At 43.6% G+C, this 20,415-nt stretch overlaps 1 protein-coding gene and 1 non-coding gene across 7 annotated transcripts in view; both read left to right on the forward strand.

Annotated features, from left to right (window-relative positions):
* The first annotated feature begins 2,733 nt into the window (after positions 1–2,733).
* The window catches only part of Senp5 (SUMO specific peptidase 5), a 34,684-nt gene continuing 17,002 nt past the window's right edge, over positions 2,734–20,415 (forward strand). For 2 of the 6 annotated variants that reach the window (XR_015441143.1, XM_021255164.2), the window contains exons 1-6: positions 2,734–2,930; positions 9,782–9,930; positions 12,024–13,552; positions 19,550–19,655; positions 19,771–19,909; positions 20,132–20,179. Coding sequence is in view for 5 of the 6 variants with exons in the window: in XM_021255164.2 (XP_021110823.2) it covers positions 12,055–13,552; positions 19,550–19,655; positions 19,771–19,909; positions 20,132–20,179 (1,791 nt within the window). In the remaining variant the exon portion in view is untranslated. The remainder of the gene's footprint in view (positions 2,931–9,781; positions 9,931–12,023; positions 13,553–19,549; positions 19,656–19,770; positions 19,910–20,131; positions 20,180–20,415) is intronic. The other 4 variants (XM_004834714.3, XM_004834715.3, XM_004834712.3 and 1 more) reach the window with 4 other exon arrangements.
* Trnas-acu (transfer RNA serine (anticodon ACU)) lies at positions 10,488–10,559 on the forward strand. The gene has a single exon. It is a non-coding gene; the product is annotated as a tRNA-Ser (tRNA).

A 20,415-nucleotide genomic window follows, 5' to 3' on the forward strand; every position in this document is an offset into this window, starting at 1 on the left:
GCTAAATCCCTTGCCCGAGGCCATACTAATTAAAGCCCCTTCCTGCCCTTCACTGCTGGTCTCCAGTGGCATTTTGAGGGCCCTGGAACCAGGGCTTTTGCCCTAAAACTTGTAACAGAAGGGTGAATGTGATCTCTGTTATTCCATGTTGGCTGGGAGTGGAATCTCAAAAGATTTACTTTTACACTGAGGGAATATGCCAATTTAAAATTATTTTAATTGTTTAGAAATAAGACTATGGAAAGTTTTAGTTTGGAAAGAACCATATTGCTGACACTGTTTAGAATTTACTGACACATAGTGCTAATTAAAAGCAAACCAGTTTGTAGCTGTTAGTGGCTGTTTTGTTTTGTGGTGTTGAGAATCAAACCCGGGGCAGGCAAGCGCTTTCCCAGTGAGCTGCACCCTCAAACCCCCTTTTTTTTGAGTGCTAGGATAAACTCATGCTGCATGCTAATGGGTGCCCTCCTGTCACCTGATGGGGTTCGAGCAGGTTCCCCAGAGGAAAAGGACCTAAACTCCCCCTTACAGAGTAGATTTTTCAATTCACAGAAAAGCATTTCAGGGCATCTGTAAGAGGCATAGGCAGATTTATTTAGGCGGAGTCAAAGAAGTACATGCTCAGAAAATAAGAGTGTGGTGGTTGAGACAGTGTCACGCATTATTGTCTGGGGTTGGGAATCTCTAAAGGAGGAAAAGCTTTAACTAGTATGGCCACGCCAAGAAGACAGATCCAGAGGTTCAAGATCTGCCTTTGAGAGGGGCCTGCAGCACTTACCTGTAATCCCAGCACTTGATGGATTTTTGTTTTTGTACCAGGGATCAAACTCGGGTCCTTGCACTTTTGAGGCAGGCAGTGGACCCACTGAGCTAAATCCCTGGCCCCAGATGGTAGTTGATGAATTTTTTTTCCCCCCAGCACTTGAGAAGCTGAGGTAGGATAACTGCTTCAAGTTCAAGGCCTGGCTGGGCTACACAGTGAGTTCAAGGCCACCCTGAACTACATAGCGAGACCCTGTCTCAAAGAAAGAAAAAAAATAGTTATTTGATCCCCTTGAATCTTTTTATCCTTTTTTGAGGGGAGGGGTACTGGAGATTGAACCCAGGGTCTTGCATTGAGCTACATCTGCAGGCCCCCCCCACACCTTATTTAGAGATAAAGTCTCACTGAATTGCTAAGGCCTTTGCTTCCCAGAGCACTAGGATTACAGGTCTATGCCCCCGAATCTGGCTGTTTCTTCATTCTAAGGTTATGGTAGTATCCAGGGACCTGGTGTGATGGGCCTGGAAGGAAAAAGGCTAGGGAGCACAAAGAGGCCTAAGGAGTAAAGATACACAGAGTAAAGATATATAAAGTTTCCTTGCCTCCTTCCTTTTTCTCTCTTTTTTGGTGTGTATATGTTCAAGGTTGGCCTTGAACGCACTATGGAACCCAGGCAGGCTTTGAACTCACAGTGATCCTTAACTCAGCCTCCTGAGTGCTGGGATTACAGGTGTTCACTACCGTACCCAACATATCTTTATTTCTTGTATACTACCTCACTCCCACTGAGAAACATCCCCAGCCTGTTTTTAGCTTCTCTACAGTCAGTACACACCTTTATTGCCTATGCTCGAGGCACAAAGATCTCAGCAATTGATCTTTAGTAATCCATTGTGTCAGTCTCCACTTCATTGCTCGAAACCAAATAATGTCTAAAACCAACTTCATCTTCCATCATAAAGTTATATATTTTTCCTGTTGGGACACTGGATTATGTCTTTTTCTCCAAATACTCGGAGGTTTTGCATGTTCAGATTTTTAAAATGTTATTAAATGACTAGTGCTTCAACATAAAAAGCTGAAGTTACTTTTCTTTATCAGAAAGAGAATTGAAGATTTACTACAGACTTCCTAAGGCCCTTGTAAATTAGTAATTGTTCAGAGCTGGGACAACCGTGGTTAAAACCAGGCTCTGCCCACCTTGGAAAATGTTGGGCAGCTTGGTGAAAGGACAGATGCAAATTACAGCTGGGAGTGGTGGCCCATATATCATCCCAGCACTTTGGGAGGAAGAGGCAGGAGGATTCAAGTTTGGAGCCCAGACTGGGCAACTTAGTGAGATCCTGTCCCCAGGTAAGAAAAGGGCCTGTAACCAATTCCAGCACACGGGAGGCTGCGGCAGGAATATCACTGCGAGTTCGAGGCCAGCCTGAATTACACAGCAACACTGTCTCAAAAAACAACCAAAGGTGGGCCGGGAATTTAGCTCAGTGGTTCCACCGCCTGCCTCACAAGCAGAAGGACCCGAGTTCGATCCCCGGTACCAAAAAAAAAAAAAAAAACCAAACAAAAACAAAAAAGGCTGGGGATGTAGCTCAGTGCCAATGCCCTAGGTTCAACTCTCAGTGCCAAAACAACACCAAAGGGAAATTACAATACGAAAGGGTTAATTAAGATCAACAAGGAAATCAAGAGATAAAAAAGCTTGAGCCAGGCCTCAAAAAACGCAGTCCAGAACAGAAGAGTGATTTTTTTTGGTTATGGCAAAAAGACAGTGATCAGTAGAGGGTGAGGCAGCTGTGGTGCGACACGGCTCTTCGGAGCAGAAACATGAGAAGGCACTGCACGGATTTATCCAGAAAACGTGCAGCACAGACCTCAAGAGGAACAGCGATGCCGAGCCCGGGCGGTGCCGGGCGGAAGAGGAACCCGGACGGCGCCACACCCCCAAGAGGCGGAAGTGCAGGGGTCGGTGACGCAGTAAGTGAGCGCCCACAGGTCGGCTCGGCGGCGCTGGAGGCAGTGTGCTGCCGTGGTTGCCGCGAGCAGGCCGGACTTCTCCTAGCTGCGGGCTCTTACCCCCGCGGTGGCGGCGGCGGGGCCGCAGTCCCGGCTCTCGCGGCGCCTAGGTCAGCGGCGGAGTGGGTGCCACGAGCGAGGGACTCAGGTAAGCGAGAGTTCGGGTGGCCCCGCGGCAAATGACTGTCGGACCGGGGCCTGGCCATTCGCGGTGCGCCAGCTCAGCGGCCGGGTCTGGCCGCCTCGGGCGCTGCCTCCCCCGCGCCCGGAGCCACCGGTGGCAGCATCTCTCCCGGGCGCGGAGTGGCTGGTGGGGACTCAGGAGGCGCTCGTCCCGAGGGACTGCTGCCCTCCCTTTTTTCTCTCCACCCGGAGCTCTGCGACGCAGGCTCGAGAAGGCTGGCGCCCGCGGTCGCTGCTTCTGAAGCCGGGGACAGCTTCTCGAGGGACAGCGCGGTTAAAGGCCTCGGCGCCTGCCGCCTTGCAAGTCGAGGGCCTTTACGTGATCGTGCGATTCTGCCTCGGTTTCTTCCCTCACACTCATGGGACCCTTTCTAGGGGACAGGAATGTCTCACCTGGACATTGGCTGTGCTGGGAAGCCGCTTTTTCCTCTTGTTTTCGCTACGTAGTATCCATTCCCGTTCTTCCGTACGGTACTCTGTTGGGGCACAAGGAGTGCGGAGAGGATGAGTGGAAATCATAGTCTACCGTTTGGTAGTGTTTTTAATTCACTGCATGTAAAGTATTTCTTATACCTACATAAATTAGTTGGCAGAATTTAATGAAATGATTTGGGCCTCTAGTTAAGCTACGTTTAAAGATACTCAGGATATTTGATGCCAAGTTCCTAATTATGGTTTTTGCCTTTTCTCCAGAATAGCTAACTCGGCTCTGTGTGGAGAAGGGTGCCCCGCCAGGATCTTAACTGGTCAGACCCACCTGCAGTCTGTGCTTTGGATGGGCACCCTTAGGAAGAAACTAGACTCTCCTAGTCAGTCAGATGTTTCATGCTTATTGATAAAATATGATCAGTGAGGGATGATTTAAATCTCCACTCTTGACTCAGAATAGCTTTTGCCCAGAAAGTCATTCTTAGGAGAAAAGCCGGGTGGGGTTTCATTTACACCTTGGCCTACTTTGGAAGGAATCCTCCGCTTATTTTTGAGACCTCTCACTCTGCTTCTAAAATATTTCATGTTCATTGAAAATACACAGAGAAGCTGGGCAAGGTGCACACCTGTTATCCCAGCACTTGGGTGTCTGAGGCAGGAGGGAGAGACTGCCCTTCATTCTTTCATGCACCTAGTCTCCCAGGTGTCTCTTGTTTATTGATAAAATATTATCAATGAAGGATGATTTAAATCAGTTTTGCTTTTTACTCAAGGTAGCGAGATAAAGAAAAAAATATGTGAGAGAAAATGCAGGAGCTGGAATTCTTTGACTGGATGTTACAGTTCTAATTTGAGGAGTTACTTTTCTCTGTAGTGGAGAGAGAATATTCACCGCTCTGCAGTGTAATTGACCCCAAGGTAAAGACGTGTTAGGGGAGGAGCGAGGGAGATGCAGTCAGTGACTTAAATAGAATCTGCCCTTACAGGCTGATGAAGGATGCATTCTGCCTCTGTGGGGCGTGATGCTGGCTGCAGTGCAGTGTGTAGATCAGTGCAGTTTTCAGTGCCTTTGACACAGAATTGTCCATTTGGAATTTAAAGATATATGTATATCACCTTCAGGGTCATCAAATCCAATTTTCCCAAAACCCAGCTGCCATTAGAATCAATTGGGTAATCAAAATAAAACAGCTAGGCGCAGTGACTACAGGCCTAGCTACTCAGGAGGCTGAGGAGTGGTGCTTGAGGTTAGCCTGGGCAATGTAGGGAATCCGGAGTCAAAAAAACAGAACCCATGCCGGATGTGGTGGTACACATATGCAATCACAGCACTCAGGAAGCTGAGGCAGGAGAATCACTGCAAGTTCGAGGCCAGTCTGAGCCTCTAGTGAGTTTAAGACCAGCCTAAATTACATAGTGAGAACCTGTCTCAAAAAAACCAAAACAACAGCAACCACAAAAAGCAGAACTCCAAATGCCTGGACCCTTCCTCAGTAGTTCTAAGGTGGGACCTGGGTATTTGTATTTTTTTAAAAAAGTTTCTCAAGGGCTCAGGGTGTAGTACGTTGTTAGAGAGCTTTTGTATCATTCATGAGGCCCTGGGTTCAAAAACGAAACAAGCTTCCCAGGTGATGCTTATGGCTTGCAAACAGTTGTAGATGAGATTTCACATTTAATTTAATAGGTTCATGAAGATATTTTTCTTTATATTTTTCCTCTTTCTCTTTTCTTTCCCTTACTTGTCTACTTGAATCAAAGCTTCTATTTCAAGTTTTATAGTCCTTTGAGCCCAAAAGTGTGTGTGGGAGGTGATCTTTTAGGTAGTAGCTCTATGTAATTCTGCTTTTGTAGTTTCTTAAGCAGTTGGACTCCTTAACACTTAGAAGAGTTGACTTTATTTTTTTCCCTCAGTACTGGGAATCAATTTTGTTTTTTTTTTGGTACCAGGGATCAAACTCGGGTCCTTGTGCTTGCGCAGCAGGCCACAAAACCACTGAGCTAAATCCCCAGCCCTAATATCGGGAATCAAACTCAGGACCTTGGGCTTGCTAGGCAAACATGGCACCACTGAGCTACATCCCCAGTCCAAGAGTTGACTTCTTGGTGGAAGTAGTAGTACACATTACATTGAAATGTTTAAGTGTTGGTTGGCAGAATTGCATAAGGATTATTCAAAAACTGCAAAATTCAGGTTTAAGAATATTTGCTGTTCTGGCTTATTGTAAACCGAGGGATGTATAGACATGCTATTTCCCCCTTCCTTCCTCCATTCTGGTATGTGTGACCACTTTTAATTATTAGCCAGAATCCTGTGGAGCTCAGTTTGAGAACTGGGCTTTATGCTTCTCTGATGGCCTTATAACCATCTGTTAACTAGAGCCACTCTATCTGTCCAACAGTATAACATTTCCCCCAATCTTTCTCCATTTGTATTCCATATAAATCATGCCACTTTTATAGGCTTTTTCCTATAGACATTTCTGGGTACTGAGATTCTCAATATTGACTTAATCTGCTGTATCCTCCCAGTGTGTGGTTCTTCCCTCCCCTTCCACCCCTCAGAGGGGGTAGGCTGGGCTAAGGTCAAAGGGGGACCTTGCTGCTGAGCTACATCTCTAGCCCTTTTTTTTTTGACTTTCTCAGACACTAAGTTGCCCCTGCTGTTACAGTGTAACAACTTCCTAACGTTTCCTTTCCCCGCCATCTTCTCCCGATTCTCCACTCTACAGGTGGAGTGACTTTTTCAAGAATACAAATCAGGGGCCAGAGATTTAGCTCAGTGGTTTCGCCCCCCTGCCCCGCCCTTTTTGGTGTGCTGTGGATTGAACCATGGGCTGCTGAACTTCATCTCCAGCCCTTTTTAATTTTGTTTTGAGACAAGAGTTTTGCTTAATTGCTCAGGCTGGGCTTGAACTTTTGATCCTTCTAGTTTAGCCTCCCAGAGTGCAAGGATTATAGGAGTACACTACCATGCCCAACCTTTTGACTTTCTTATTCTTGGTCTCAGTTGAAAAATGATTATCTGTGAAGTGATTGTTCTGACCCTTTTGCAAGTTATTTCTGTGACCCTGAATTTTACCTTTTTTGTGTGTATCACATTTGTTTATACTGGTTGGCAAATGATTCTCCTACATTACAATATTTTTGAATGGGAAATTTAACAGATGTATCTTTCTACAATTTCAGTATCATTGGTGATACATACCACCAAAAATGTGTTTGATTTGTTTACCATTTTTCCTTTTCAAATCTGATGCATAAATGCAGGCCTCATGTATGCTATGCAGGCGCTCCACTGGGCCACATCTCAGTACTATTTCATTTTTTTCCTCTCTCTTTCTGCGTGCCTATTTGTTTAATTGTTTTAGAGTCTTGCAGTAAATCCTCGAGTTACCAGTGAGTTCCAAGTACTGTTCTGGGAGAATTGTTTGTAAGTTGGATTCATTTGTAAGCTGACAAAATGAGTCTTATACAGTACACTTGTGAAACTTCACAACTCGAATGTTTGTAGGTCAAGGACTTACTGTACAGGCATGCATCACAATGCTCAACTGCCTGGCTGTCTGTGTTTCTGTGTCTCTGTCTCTGTCTTTTCCTCTTTCTCCCACCTCTCTCCATTCCTCCCTTCCTCCCTTCCTTCCTTTTCCTCTCTCACTGGGGATTGAACCTGGGGCTTTTATACTGAGTGAGCTACATCCCTAGCCCATATTTTAAAACTTAAGATGGTCTTGTTAAATCACTAAGTTGCCCAGGCTGGGCTTGAATTTATGATCCTCTTCCCTTAGCTTCCCAGAGTGCTGGGATTAGTAGGTATGGGGCACCATACTTAGCCTCTAGCTGGCTTTTTTTTAAATTAGGGATTGAATTTAGGTCCTTCACACTGGGCTACATTTCCAGCCCTTTATTTATTTATTTTTTAAGACAGAGTCCTACTGAGTTGCCCACGCTGGGCTCAAACTTGTGATCCTCCTGCTTCAGCCTCCCACAGTGCTGGGATTACAGGGCTGTGCTACTGTGCCCAGCTCTACCAGGTGTTTTGACAGATGTAGAATATCACTTTCCTCCTTATTTATTTATCATGCATTTTTCCTCTAATTTAGAATACCCTGTGATGCCCCTGTGTCTTAGTTTCTTTTTTGTTGCTGAGACACAATACCCAATACCCACAATTGACTCAGTTTGTAGAGCTTCTAGTCCAGTAGTGGTGAACCTATGGTAGTGTGCTGCAGCAGGCATACAGTGCCTTCTCTGTTGGCTCATGAGCCGTCACCCCAGCCAAGCGTGCATATAACAGCAAAGATCATGTTAATTGTGCAAAAAGCATGCCAAATGCAAATTTTTGTTTTTCAATAAAAAGCCATTTGTATCAGTGAAAGCTCTTACTGTGTTTTTCTTTTAAGACAAAAGATATTAATGTATGAGTTGTTTTTTTCTAAATTAAAACCTCAGTACAGTATTCAGGTTTAATTGCAGTGTTGACACTGTGATAAATAAGTGGGTTTTGAGTTGCATCTTGGGTCCTTGATCTCTAAAAAGTTCTCCATCACTGTTCTAGTCCATAATCAGCTGGCTGCAAGGCAGGGCAGTGTGGCAGATGGGAAGCAGAAAGCATTAAGAAAGGAGGAGGGGAAGAGCTGAGCCCTTCCTGGTCAGGCCCTCAGTGACTCCCCTCTGACTAGACCCACCTCCCAACATCACATTTAGCTATAAACTCATCAGTGAACTAATCCACTGATGAATATCATGCTGCCATGTCCAGTCACCTCTCAAAAGCCCCACCTGTTAGTGCATGAGGCTTTGGGGGGACATCTAGATATAAACCATAACACCTTGTCGTTTTGTTGCAAATCCATAGGTTGCCTTGGGCAGTTTGGGTACCTGTGGCTCTACACTAACAAAATGGGCTTGGACATATTACTTGACTTTTTAAAAATTTAGCATTATTTAAGGGTGTATTGAACATGTACATGTAATTCTACACTAGCCTCAAGACTCCATTAAAACAGTAGAGGAAGCCCAGTGTGGTGGTGCACATCTGGAATCCCAGCACTTGGGAGGCTGAGGCAGGAAGATCACGAGGAGTTCTAGGATAGCCTAAACTATGCAGTGAGACCCTGTCTTTAAATAAGTAGAGGAGATTTTTCCAAAAGCCTCAAAATGATAATAAGACCAAAGCAGGTAACAACCAAATTCTGGAAGCTAGAAAGAAGGAAAGACTAATGGTAACTGATTAGCAGACTTGAGAAGGCTGAATCCTTAGCCAGCAGTGAGAAAGCCAACAAGTAAGTAGTCATGTTTGTGTTGCTGAACTTTTTGGGATTAAACTGTGTCTCAGGGATGAGCCACGTCATGTACTGAGTAAGGTACATGACTGAATGATTGAATGAATTTATTTGCAGTGCCAGGGAATCAAACATAGGGCCTGGTGCATGCCAGGCAAGTGGTCTACCACTGAGCCCGCCCCCCGCCCCAAGTCCTCTTTCATTTCTTTGAGGATGGTGCATTTGTCCCCCTGCTAGCAGTGCTGGAGCTCAAACTCAGGGCCTTGTGTGCCCTAACTTCTGCTTTTCTTATTGTGATAACATATAATTTACCATTTTAACCATTTTAGGTATACAGTTCATTGGCATTAGGTATGTTCACATTGTTCAGCCATCTTCACCAACTGTCTGCAGAACCTTTTCATCTTCACAAACTGAAATTCTCTACCCATGAAGCAGTAACTCCTCTGTGTCTCCCTCCCTGATAGTTTATAAGTTTTGACTGATTTATATATAGTTTTTGCTTTCATCTGTTTGTTTCAGAGAGTCTGGCGATTCTTGGTGGTTCATTTTTAAGAATGACTATGGCTTAAAGAGCCATGGGTGTAGCTCAGTAGCAGAGCCTGGGTTTAGCATGAATGAGGCCCTGGGTTCGGTCCCCGGCACCAAAAAAATCAAAATGAATGAAGCAAATGATCACAAAAAAGCTGCTTTAGAATTTTAAACATGATGGGGTGCCAGCTTTAGGGTGCTCAGTGGGATGGGCCTTGTTGGGCCATTTTGTGGGGATTATTTATCTTTATGGATTTTTCTGGTGGACTAATTCTACAGAAAAGTCTTCTAGCCTTCTGTTAGTTGGATAAGGCAGATGGTGGGAGAAGAGTGGGAGAAGGTGTCGTTAGCCTCAAAAACACCATGTAATTCCATCTTCAGCCGTGCCTGGATCCGTCTGCAGACCTGCTTTATCCTTTCTGCCTGCCAAAGTTCGCCTTGAGGAAGGGAGGAACAGTGGTGTTGAGGGTGAGGGGTGTCATTGTTTCTTAGGCTTTAGGATACACTGCAGAGTGATCCTTGAGGCCTGGCAGGTGTCACTGTCTTTTCTCTTTAACTCCACCCACCCACCCAGGTGTACACACAGGGACAAGTCGTGTGGAAGCTGAGTGAGAAGGTCACTGGAAATTCATGCTGTAGCTCACCCCTGCTCGCAGCTATACAGTGTGCCTGGCCATCCTGGTGGATTTGCTCCAGGAAGTGAAGTTTTGCTTATTTGCCAAGGTAGGAGAAGGGACTTGGGGAGTCCAGCTGGTGCTTATTCAGAGTTTGTTTGTTTGTTTGTTTTTCTCTGTACTGGGGATCAAACTAAGGACGTTGTGCTTGCAAGGCAGGCGGGGTGCCACTGAGCTAAATCCCTGGCGCTGTTTGTTTTTTTTTTTTAATGAGGTACTGAGGACTGAAATCAGAACATTTACACAGAGCTACATTTCCAGCCCTTTTTATTTTTTTATTTTGAGACAGGAACTTGCTCAGTTGCCCAGGGCCAAACTTGTGATCCTCCAGAGTGCTGGAATTACAGGTGTGGGCCACTGTACCTGATTTATTCAGACTTTTTCAGCCAGTCCCTCCTTCCAGCTCTGACCACACTCTCACCCTCTTAGGTATCTGTTGCTGCAGGAGTTCTTACAGCCTGCTTCTTGGTCTCCTGAATGACTGGCTTAGATTTCAGCTCCCCTTTGAAATACTCTCCCTTACTTTGAACACACTTACTCCATTATTCTTGGGGTATTTTTTTACTATAATAAGTTCTTTTTTTATAAAATTTACACATTCAGGGCGGTGGTGTAGCTCAGTGGTAGAGCACTTGCCTACTATGCACAAGGCCTTGGGTTCAATCCCCAGCATCACCCACAAAACCAAACCAGCTGGACATGGTGATGCACACCTATAATCCCAGCCCTTGGGAGGCTGAGGCAGGAGGATCGCCATGAGTTCAAGGCCAGCCTGGGCTACATAGTGAGTTTAGAGCCAGCCTGAACTACAAAGTGAGACCCTGTTTCAAAAAAAACAAAGAACAGAATCCTTAAATGTAAACATTTTACATATTTTCCCATCACTCCTTGCATTAAGTCCTATTAAATTCTGAAGAGAAATCATTTTTGGCTTTATCTTTTATCCCCATCTGTCACTGTTCCAGAAGGTTGTGCTGTGTGGGTTCATGTTCCTTACATTCACCCAAGAGCCAGGATGACTAGGTGAGAGCGCCTGCTGGAGAGGCACTGGCTGGCTGGCCAAGGAGGAGGCACCTGTGCCACAAGTTACCTACCCATCCATGCATGCCTTCACAGAGCTAAGGTGCTTGCGTTGTGCTTAAAAAAAAATCCGCTCTGTGAAAAAGTTTTGCTGGGGAGCAAGTTATAAGTAAATAAATATGGAATCAGTCCCCTGTCCCTTATGAGAACTGAGCGCAGCTGGCTCCGAGTTACATAGCTAATGTGAAATAAAGCCACACTTAGAGCGCCTCTCTAACTCCCCACCCTGTGTCCTCCACCAGAAACTGACCACAGCTGAGCATGGTAGTGCATGGCTGCATTCCAGCTCCTTGGGAGGCTGAGGCGGAAGGATTGCAAGTTTGAAGCCAGCCTGGCTTAGCAAAACTGTGTGTCAAAATCAAGTAAAAAGGGTTGGAGATGTAGTTCAGGGTTAGAATGCTTACCTGGCACACACACGGGCCTGGGTTCAACTTCAAGTACTTCAAAAAGGGGTGAGGGGAAGAAAAGAAATTGATTACATACTAGGAAATGATTCTTGAAACTTATTTTTTTCCCTGTACTGGAGATTGAACCCTGGGCCTCAAACTGGGCTATATTACCAGCACCCCCTTTTTGCTTTTTTTTTGGTACCGGGATCGAACTTGGGTCCTTGTGCTTGTGCAGCAGGTGGTGAAACCACTGAGCTAAATCCCTGGCACTTTTTGCTTTTTGAGACAAGGCCTGGCTGTGTAATTTAGGCTGGCCTTGAGCTCACTACTGTATGTAGCCCAGGCTGGCCTTGAACTTGTGGCTATCCTCCTGTCATCCTCCCAAATGCTGGGATCACAGGTGTGCACCACCACGACAATCCAGGTTTTTTTATTTAACTTTTTTCTATCCAAGACAGTTGTACACCAGGTAGGGTCTTGTTAGAGTGCCCATTCTTCCCTCTTCCCTAATTTTCATTTTGATGAAAACCTTGAACAGGTAAGGTTTGATCATGTCCCATAGCCTATACTGAAGTGTATGTGCTTGTTATCAGTTTTCTACCTCAATTGCTGTGAATGTTTTCATAACTTTATGTTTAGATTGATATGTAACTTTTCCTTGTTTTCTTTGTAGCTACATCCAGATCTCATTATGCATCAGAAAAATGAAAAAACAGAGGAAAAGTCTACGGAGGAAAGGAATTCACTTCGCCTTTTCTGAGAAATGGAATACAGGGTTTGTAGGCTTTAAGAAATTCTATTTTCACCAACACTTGGGCATTCTGAAAGCTAAGTTAGGAAGGCTAGTTACTTGGAACAGACAGTTGGGGTATTTCCAGTGTAGAAAAAAGGCTCTTGCAATCCAGAAAACATGGATCCAAGATGAAGGCCTGTGTGCTAAGACTAAGTCCAGTGTGGCAACTCCAAATGCTAGCTCTGTGTCCTCTAAAGTGGAAAGAAACAACACTCAGCACTTCATTTCTTCCTCAAGGGGCCTCCTGAGACTCCATACAGAGAAGTCACTGTCCTCGACGAAGAACTCAGACCATGAGTCCTGTGGAGAGAAGACTCTCTTGAAGGCAGTTGCTGGCTTGCCAGCAAATAGTGTTTTAGGTCAGGCCAGCGGTCGCAGACCGAGGAGAGCACCTCATGACTTTCCCATGACGTTCAGTGGGGAGAGCCAGAGTCCAGGAGAGAGTGGCAAGATTGTGGTCACTTTGAGCAACCATAAAAGAAAACGCTTTTGTTATGGTTGCTACCAAGGGCTAGAGTGCCGCAGGAATGGAGGACTCCTGATTCCAAGAAAAGTCCAACTTAACCAACATCGAAGAATAAAAGTGTCTCCTCTTATGATGTATGAGAAGTTATCCATGATAAGATTTCAGTATAGGATTCTCAGATCCCAGCACTTCAGAACAAAAAGCAAAATCTGTAAGCTAAGAAAAGCCCAGCGAAGCTGGGTACAGAAAGTCACTGGAGACCATCAAGAGACCCTTAGGGATAACGTGGAAGGCGGCAGTTGCAACCCATTCCCTTCCCCAGCACCTAGAGATTCCTCTTCCCGGCGTCAGCCGCTCATTCCAGATATGGACAGTGATGTGCTGGCAAAGGGAAAGAACTCTCCCATGCCCGATGGCTGTGCTAAAGGGAGCCTTCGTGTGGGCAAGGGGCCTCGTGTAGATGGCACATTCCCTGACCAGCAGAATGGCGGTGCCACCGACGCCTGGGACCAGACACCTTGTTCCCCTCAGTGGGAGTGCGCAGAGCTGACTGCTGAGTGCCCCTTGTCAGAACATCAAAGTAACATGTTCCCCTCAGAAACTGAGACAGATGCTATGCCTCTGAGTCGGAAGAATGGCACAGGTGCCGTGGGTGATGGCAAGGTAGAGCTGCCTGCGCCTGGAGCCAAGGAAGCCGGGAGTGGCATGGATGGGCCTGTTGCCCGTCAGACTGTGGAGCCTGAGAACTGCGAGATGGAGGAGGAGGGGGCGCTCAAGCAGAACATCCTCAGCTCCAAGCTGCTGGACCACCCGTACTGTAAGAGTCCACTTGAAGCGCCTCGGGAGTGCAGTGAGCCCAAGCTAGAGAGTCCCTTGCGAGGTGGCAAGAACAGTCAGAAGGTGGTGCCCGTGGATGATGAGCAGCTGTCCATCTGCCTTTCTGGTAGGCACTGTCCTTTGTCCCCCATCAGCTGACCTGCACCTGCTGCCCTTCTCCTTCCTACAAGAGTCCTCTTTCTTCTCCCACTTGTGGCTTTCTCTTTACATTTTTGAATGTTGTTCTTGATGACTTTTATATCACTGTTTTATAGTTGTTCCATTAATTCTTTAATCCTTGATTGGATGGACACTTAAATTGATTTCCAGTTTCTTTTATAAATTAATGGTATACAAAGAATTTTTTTTTTCTAGTACTTGGTATTGAATCCAGTGCCTTCACACTGAACTACACATCCCAGCCCTTTTGAGACAGGGTCTCTAAGTAATTAAATTGCCCAGGGTTGGGCTCCAACTTGTGATCCTCCTGCCTTAGCCTCTCAGAGTGCTAGGATTACCAACCCCGAGCTGGCTTCTGTTTTTTTACATCATGGTTAAAAGGCCTTCTCTTAGCCAGACCAAGTGGCAGAAGCCTGTAATTCCAGCACTCTGGGAGGCTGAGGAAGGAGGATCACATGTTGGAGCTCACCCTGGGCAATTTAATTACTTAGTGAGACCTTGTCTCAAAATTAAAAATTGACCAGGAATGTAGCTCAGTGCAAAGGCCCTGGATTCATTCCCTAGTAAGACAAAACAAAAAAGATGCTTTATGGTGGGTCTGGTAGTGTGGTGGTGCATACCTGTAATCCCAGCATTTGGGAGGCTAAAGCAGGAGACTCACAAGGAGACCAGCCTGACCCTGTCTCAAAATAAAAGTCTTTTATCAAACTCTACCCTAAGAAGTGAATTGGTATAAATAGTTTGGGAAGACAATTGGCAGTATTAGGCTTTGAGCCATTTTCCTGCTTGAAATTTATCCTAGTTGTAAAAGAGTACAAATATATTTGTATAAGTGTGTCACTTGCATTATTGTGGTTAAAAAAAAAACAAACCTTGAAAACAAGAGTATCTGTTGAAGCCTAAATTATGGCACATTCAGGAAATGGGGTATATGCAGAGCTTTAAGAGTTAAGATTCAGGGGCCAGGAGTGTAGCTCAGTGGCTCTGCAACTGCCTGGCAAGCACAGGGTCCTGAGTTTGATTCCTGGTACTGGGGGAAAAAAGATTCAGGGCTGTGGTATGCTGGTAGACCGAGTTCCTAGCGTGTGTGAGGCCCTCATTCCATCCCCAGCACTGCAAAATAAATAATGTTTATATTTTTATACTGAATGATGTCTGTATGAAATTTAAATAGCAAGTTGCAAAATGTTATGAATACTTTTTTGTTTGTGTTTGGTGCTAGGGATTGAACCTAGGGTGTTCGCACTAAGCTACACCCCCAGGCCTTTTTATTTTTTATTTTGAGACAGGGTCTCACTGAGTACTCAAGTTGCCCAGGTTTGGCTCAAACCTCCTCCTACCTCAGCCTCCCAGAGTGTTGGAATTACAAGCATGTACCAGCATGACTGGTGGTGTGATAAAATTTTTAAAAAGATATTCACACAGATACATAGGATGAATGTGTACATATACATGTGCATTTGTATAGGATGTATCTGAATAGATATAATACATTGTAGTAATTGGCTTCTTTTGAAGAGTTAGACTTACTTCTCTATAGCTTAAACTATTCTTTTCCAACAATTAAATATGTGTAAAAAGTTCGCCACAAGCTGGGGATGTAGCTCAGTGGTTCTGCTGCCTACCTCGCAAGCGTAAGGTCCCGAGTTTGATCCCTGGTACCAAAAAAAAAAAAAAGTTCCCCACAAAGCACACCAAGGAGAATGCTAGCAAATCTTTACAACAATTTCTGTTGTTTATATTGTCCTAAAATAAAGATGAATTTCTTAAGTTAACAGAACCATAATACTTAAACCTGAAAGAATTGACATTTGCCCACAAATACTCATGTTATGTAGATGTAACACTTCTAAATATGAATTGTCATGTAGTACAACTATATAGCATGATCCGAGGAAATAGGAATTCTTCATATGCATTTAGTGATCTGTAGTGTAATTCATTGTTTTAACTAAAGTAGAGAAATCATGGCATCTTAGCAAATGTAGTGGTTGAAAAGGTTGTTAGTACAACTCAACTTCCAAGTTTAAATCTCCTAGAAAACTAGGATTAGAGAAAATTTCCTTCACTTTCTTTCTTTTTTTTTGGTACCGGGGATTGAACTCTGGTTCTTGCGCTTGCGCAGCAGGCGGCTAAACCACTGAGCTAAATCCCCGGCCCACTCCTTCACTTTCTAAAGAATATTTGTCAGAAACCATGTTCCATGTCCACGAGGAAGAAGTATGCTGCATGAAATCTGTTCTTCCTACCAAATTCATAGCAATTACAAAAAATACATTAAAAGCACACATGTATCTCCATCCTCACAAACAGTGAGGAGAGAGTTTTGATGAATCAGAAACTCAGAAGCTCACATAAGGCAGAAGTAGAGAGATGGTCCAGAGAGCCGAAGGAGGATTGCTGCTAGGGAAATAAATGGTAGAACACTGCAGGTGCCTGTTTCCCAGAGAGGGTGGAAGTGCAAGAAAAGGAGACACATAGTGAAAGACAGCACAGCCGGGGAAGCTCCTCCTGCCTCGCGCATCTCATCTGGGCAAAGAGGGTGTCTGCTGTCAAGTTAAAATGCTAAGAATACTCCATTTGCCCCTACTGGGAACACCTACCAAGAACAAGGAATATTCGTTTCTAAAAGATTCTTAGTACTGGGCCAGGGATTTAGCTCAGTGGTTTTGCTGCCTGCTGCACAAACGCAAGGACCCAAGTTCAATCCCTGGTACCAAAAAAAAAAAAAAAAGATTCTTAGCATCCCCACCCTGCGGAAGGTTGTGGATGGCAGAGCAACAGCTACTGCCTGTCACAACCCATACCCTCCTCAGGCTACCTGATAGAGACAAACTCACGATCTGAAAGAGGCCCACACACTCAGCAAAGAAGAGAACTAAACCTAAGTAGTCTGGACTCATAAGGCAGTCAGAGGAGGAACCAGTGTAGGAGTTGGCATTGTCGCTGCTTCCTTAGCAGAGTTGGACAGCGGTAGCCAGACTTGCATTGTATGGTGTGCCAACTACCACCCTTCTGTCATCTGATTGTGTTAGTGCCTTTCAGCTGATTTACATATTCTCTGAGTAAGTTGTATTTATGGGAAATTTATTGTAGTTTTATAATTTTATTCAGTATTCATTTCATCATGAACTGATAAAATGTGTATAAAGAAAAGTTACTCCCTGAAAAACCATTTTAAATGCTTTGTAAGTTTCTTATGAGTTGCCACAAAAAGTCACTATTGAGTTATGCTTTTGCAAAATGATTATAAAAGATTTGAGGTTAGTACATGAAAGTCTAGGATTCTGTACTCAGTTTACTTTGCAAGTATTGTTAAGTTCTTCATTCATTTCAAAGAACAGCTAAAGTTCTAACCTCTGTCTCAAGGGTATGCTAAGAGATGTTGGAAGGGAAACTGAAGAAAACAATAAAGGATATTTTCCAGAACCAGAGAGAAAAGTGTGATTCTTCAGATTAGAAAGGCTTGATGCTAAGGTAGAGCTTAGCTTAACCTAGCAGTAGAGCAATTGCTTAACACACACTAGGCCCTGGGTTCTCATCCCCACAGCAAAAGGGAAAAATAGGAAAACAACAAGTTAGGAAGACTGAGTAAATCAGGATTAAAACCTATACCATATACATACCCAAACTCTCACTAAATTTTGTGCATTAAAATCACAGCATACTAGGCATTAAGAGAAATGACTAGAAGAGTTAGCTGCCTGTTTTAGACAGAAAAGGAATAGGTTCCTGTGCCACAGTACTCACCAGGTGGGTTAAAAATTTGAATAGAAACAAATGCACAGAAACTTCCTGTGCATGGGGGTAGTGCTGGGGATGAAACCCAGGGTCTGTTGCATGTAGGCAAATGTTCTACCATTGAGCTACTACACCCCTAGCCCCACAAATGCTAAGTACTTGTTCTGGCACTGAGCAGACACAAAAACTTATATGTGAATGTTCATAGCAGCATTATTCCTAATACTGAAAAAGTAGAAACAGCCTAAATGTTCAAGTGACAAATGGTTAAATTTTGTCTATCTATATAATAGAATATTCTGCCATTTAAAAAAGTGACATACTTGTATGTGCTTCAGGGTGGATAAATCTTGAAAACATGCTAAGTGAAAAGCTAGACACAAATAGTCATGTAACCTAAAATTTCATATATTTCAAATCCCCAGAAGATGCAAATACAGTAGATTAATTATTTCTAGGAGCTGGGGAGAGAGGAAAATGGTAAGTGACTGCTAATGGGTATAGGACTTTTTGGAGAAGTGCATATGTTCTGGAATTAGGTTGTAGTGTGGTTCCATGACTGAATCATAGTGTGTAAGAGGGTGGAGTTGGTGGTATGTTAATCATATTTTAGTAAAGATGTGAAAAGAAACAGGAGGACATTTAAAAATAATTCAGAAAAAAAAATTTAGAGCCAGACATAGTCATGCACACCTGTAATCCTAGCACTTTGGGAGGCTGAGTGGAAAGATCACAAGTTCAAGCCCAGCCTGGGCAATTAATTGACTAGCTCAAAAAATAACGAGCTGGGAAAAGTTGAGTGTGAAGGCCCTGGGTTTCAGCCCCTACTGCTGCCAGTATACATATGGCTGCTTGGGCCTTGGAGTATAGCTCAGTGGCAGAGTGCTTGCCTGGTATGCATGAGACCCAGCACTCATTCTGCACACCTCAAACTAACCAACTAGGGCTAGTGATGTAGCTCCGGGGTAAAGCAACTTGCCCAGGGCGCATCTCCAGTACCACAAAAGACAGAAATTGAATTGACAAAAATTGTCATCTTTTCTTTTGAGACTTTAGCTCTGGTTATGGAAACTGTGTTCACAGAAATACATTTTTCAGGTATATTCCCCCCCGCCCCCCCGGGTCTTAAGTCTCCCAGGCTAAACTCAAATTTGTGAACCTCTCACCTTGGTGTCTCAGGTGGCTGACATCGCAGATGAGCACCACCATGCCTGGTTCTTTTTTTAATTTTTCATGAGCCTTTTATACCATTTCCACAATGGCTATACTAATTTACATTTGTCTTTTTGGTGAAAGCTGTTCTAACAAGTGTGAGGTGGTATTTCACATTTGGTTTTAACTCACATTTTCCTTATCAGTGATGTTGAACGTCTTTTCATAGGCCTGTTCCACCACTCTGGTGGCTGAGGCAGAACAAGTGATTGCTTGATTCTCTCTTTGAGACCGTCTTGGGCAACAGAGGGAGACTTTGTCAAAAAACAAGACTCCATAAGCATTAAAATCTTGGGGCTGGAGGTATAACATGGTAGAGTGTGCTTTACATGTTTGAAGCCCTAGGTTCAATACCTAGCACCAAAAATAAAAATTAATAAATAAAAACAAAGAATTTTCAATCTTATACAAGTATAGCAAATCATACATGAAAATATACGAGTTTAGATGTGCCTTCTCTGGCAAATGAGTTGAGTACTAGGGAAATCACAACTTAGATTAAATGGCCATTTGCAGGGAGGGAATGGCCCTTACGCTGTGGGAACATGGCAGTCTTTAGTTTTAGCCAGGTCTCTAATGATGGGTCAGTAATTTAAAAATTCAGTGTAAGGTTGTGCCTCGTAGTATTTCTCTCTCACTAGAGTGGTGAGGACTTAATCCATCTTAGTTTTTGTTCTCTTTTTCCTCTTCTTGGTGCCAGGGATCAAACCCAGGGCCTCTCAAGTCCTGTACCAATGAGCTACATCCCCAGCCTTTTTTTATTTTCAGACAGGGGCTCACTGAGGTGCCCAGGCAGGCCTTGAACTTGCAATCTTCCTACCTCAGCCTCCTGAGTAGCTGGGATAAACTTTAAATAATTACTTTATATAAGAGTCTACTATGTTGTGATAAAGGGGTAAGTTGTTAAACATTGCACATAGGTTAAGTATTGGGAGAACGACTTTGCTGAAAAGTTTGTTTTTCTGTCTTAATTTTTCTTCCTTTGTTTAAGGATTCTTAGATGAAGTTATGAAAAAGTATGGCAGTTTGGTCCCACTCAGTGAAAAAGATGTCCTTGCAAGATTAAAAGATGTCTTTAATGAAGACTTTTCTAATAGGTATGTCAGTGGTGCTAAAATTAAACATATGAAAATAATTTGGGGAAAAAAAGAAGCACTTAATACATTGAGTAGAACTCATGTTTGTTCCATTTTCTTCCAAAATCTGTTTCAGAAAACCATTTATTAATAGGGAAATAACAAACTATCGGGCCAGACATCAAAAATGCAACTTCCGCATCTTCTACAATAAGCACATGCTGGATATGGATGATCTGGCCACGCTGGATGGTCAGAACTGGCTGAATGACCAGGTCAGTGTATCGCAGGTTTTCAGTGTATAAAAGGTGCAGAGGACATTGGTCAGTATCGTAGAAATTTGACCTCACATTTATCTTTGGGAATTAAAGATTCTTTATTCTTTACTGAAGTGACTCATTCATAGTAGGATCCAGAAGGTTTGATTACTATTACTAGTATCAATGTTATTCATCCTGAATTGTATAAGATTAGTAAACTGATTTTATTTTTTGTAGGTCATTAATATGTATGGCGAGCTGATAATGGATGCAGTCCCAGATAAAGTAGGTGAAAACTTTCTTTTTAGGAGAGGCCTGAAGGTTTTTTTTTTAATACAATTATTTAATAGTCTTTAGATTAAAAAAAAAAAGGGACTAGAGTATTTCTTAATCATGTACTGGGGTTGGGTTTAAGTTTTATCAGAAAAAAGTGATTTGAAGAATAAGAAATTCACAGTGCCAGTCTTTCTAATTTGTGTCTAGGTGGGTGTGTTTATTATTTTAAAGGGGCTCTTTTGGGG

This window comes from Heterocephalus glaber, unplaced genomic scaffold, assembly GCF_053883595.1.
Source record: "Heterocephalus glaber isolate CG9 unplaced genomic scaffold, H.glaber_assembly_v1.0 deba00001504, whole genome shotgun sequence".
Taxonomy (NCBI): Eukaryota; Metazoa; Chordata; class Mammalia; order Rodentia; family Bathyergidae; genus Heterocephalus; species Heterocephalus glaber.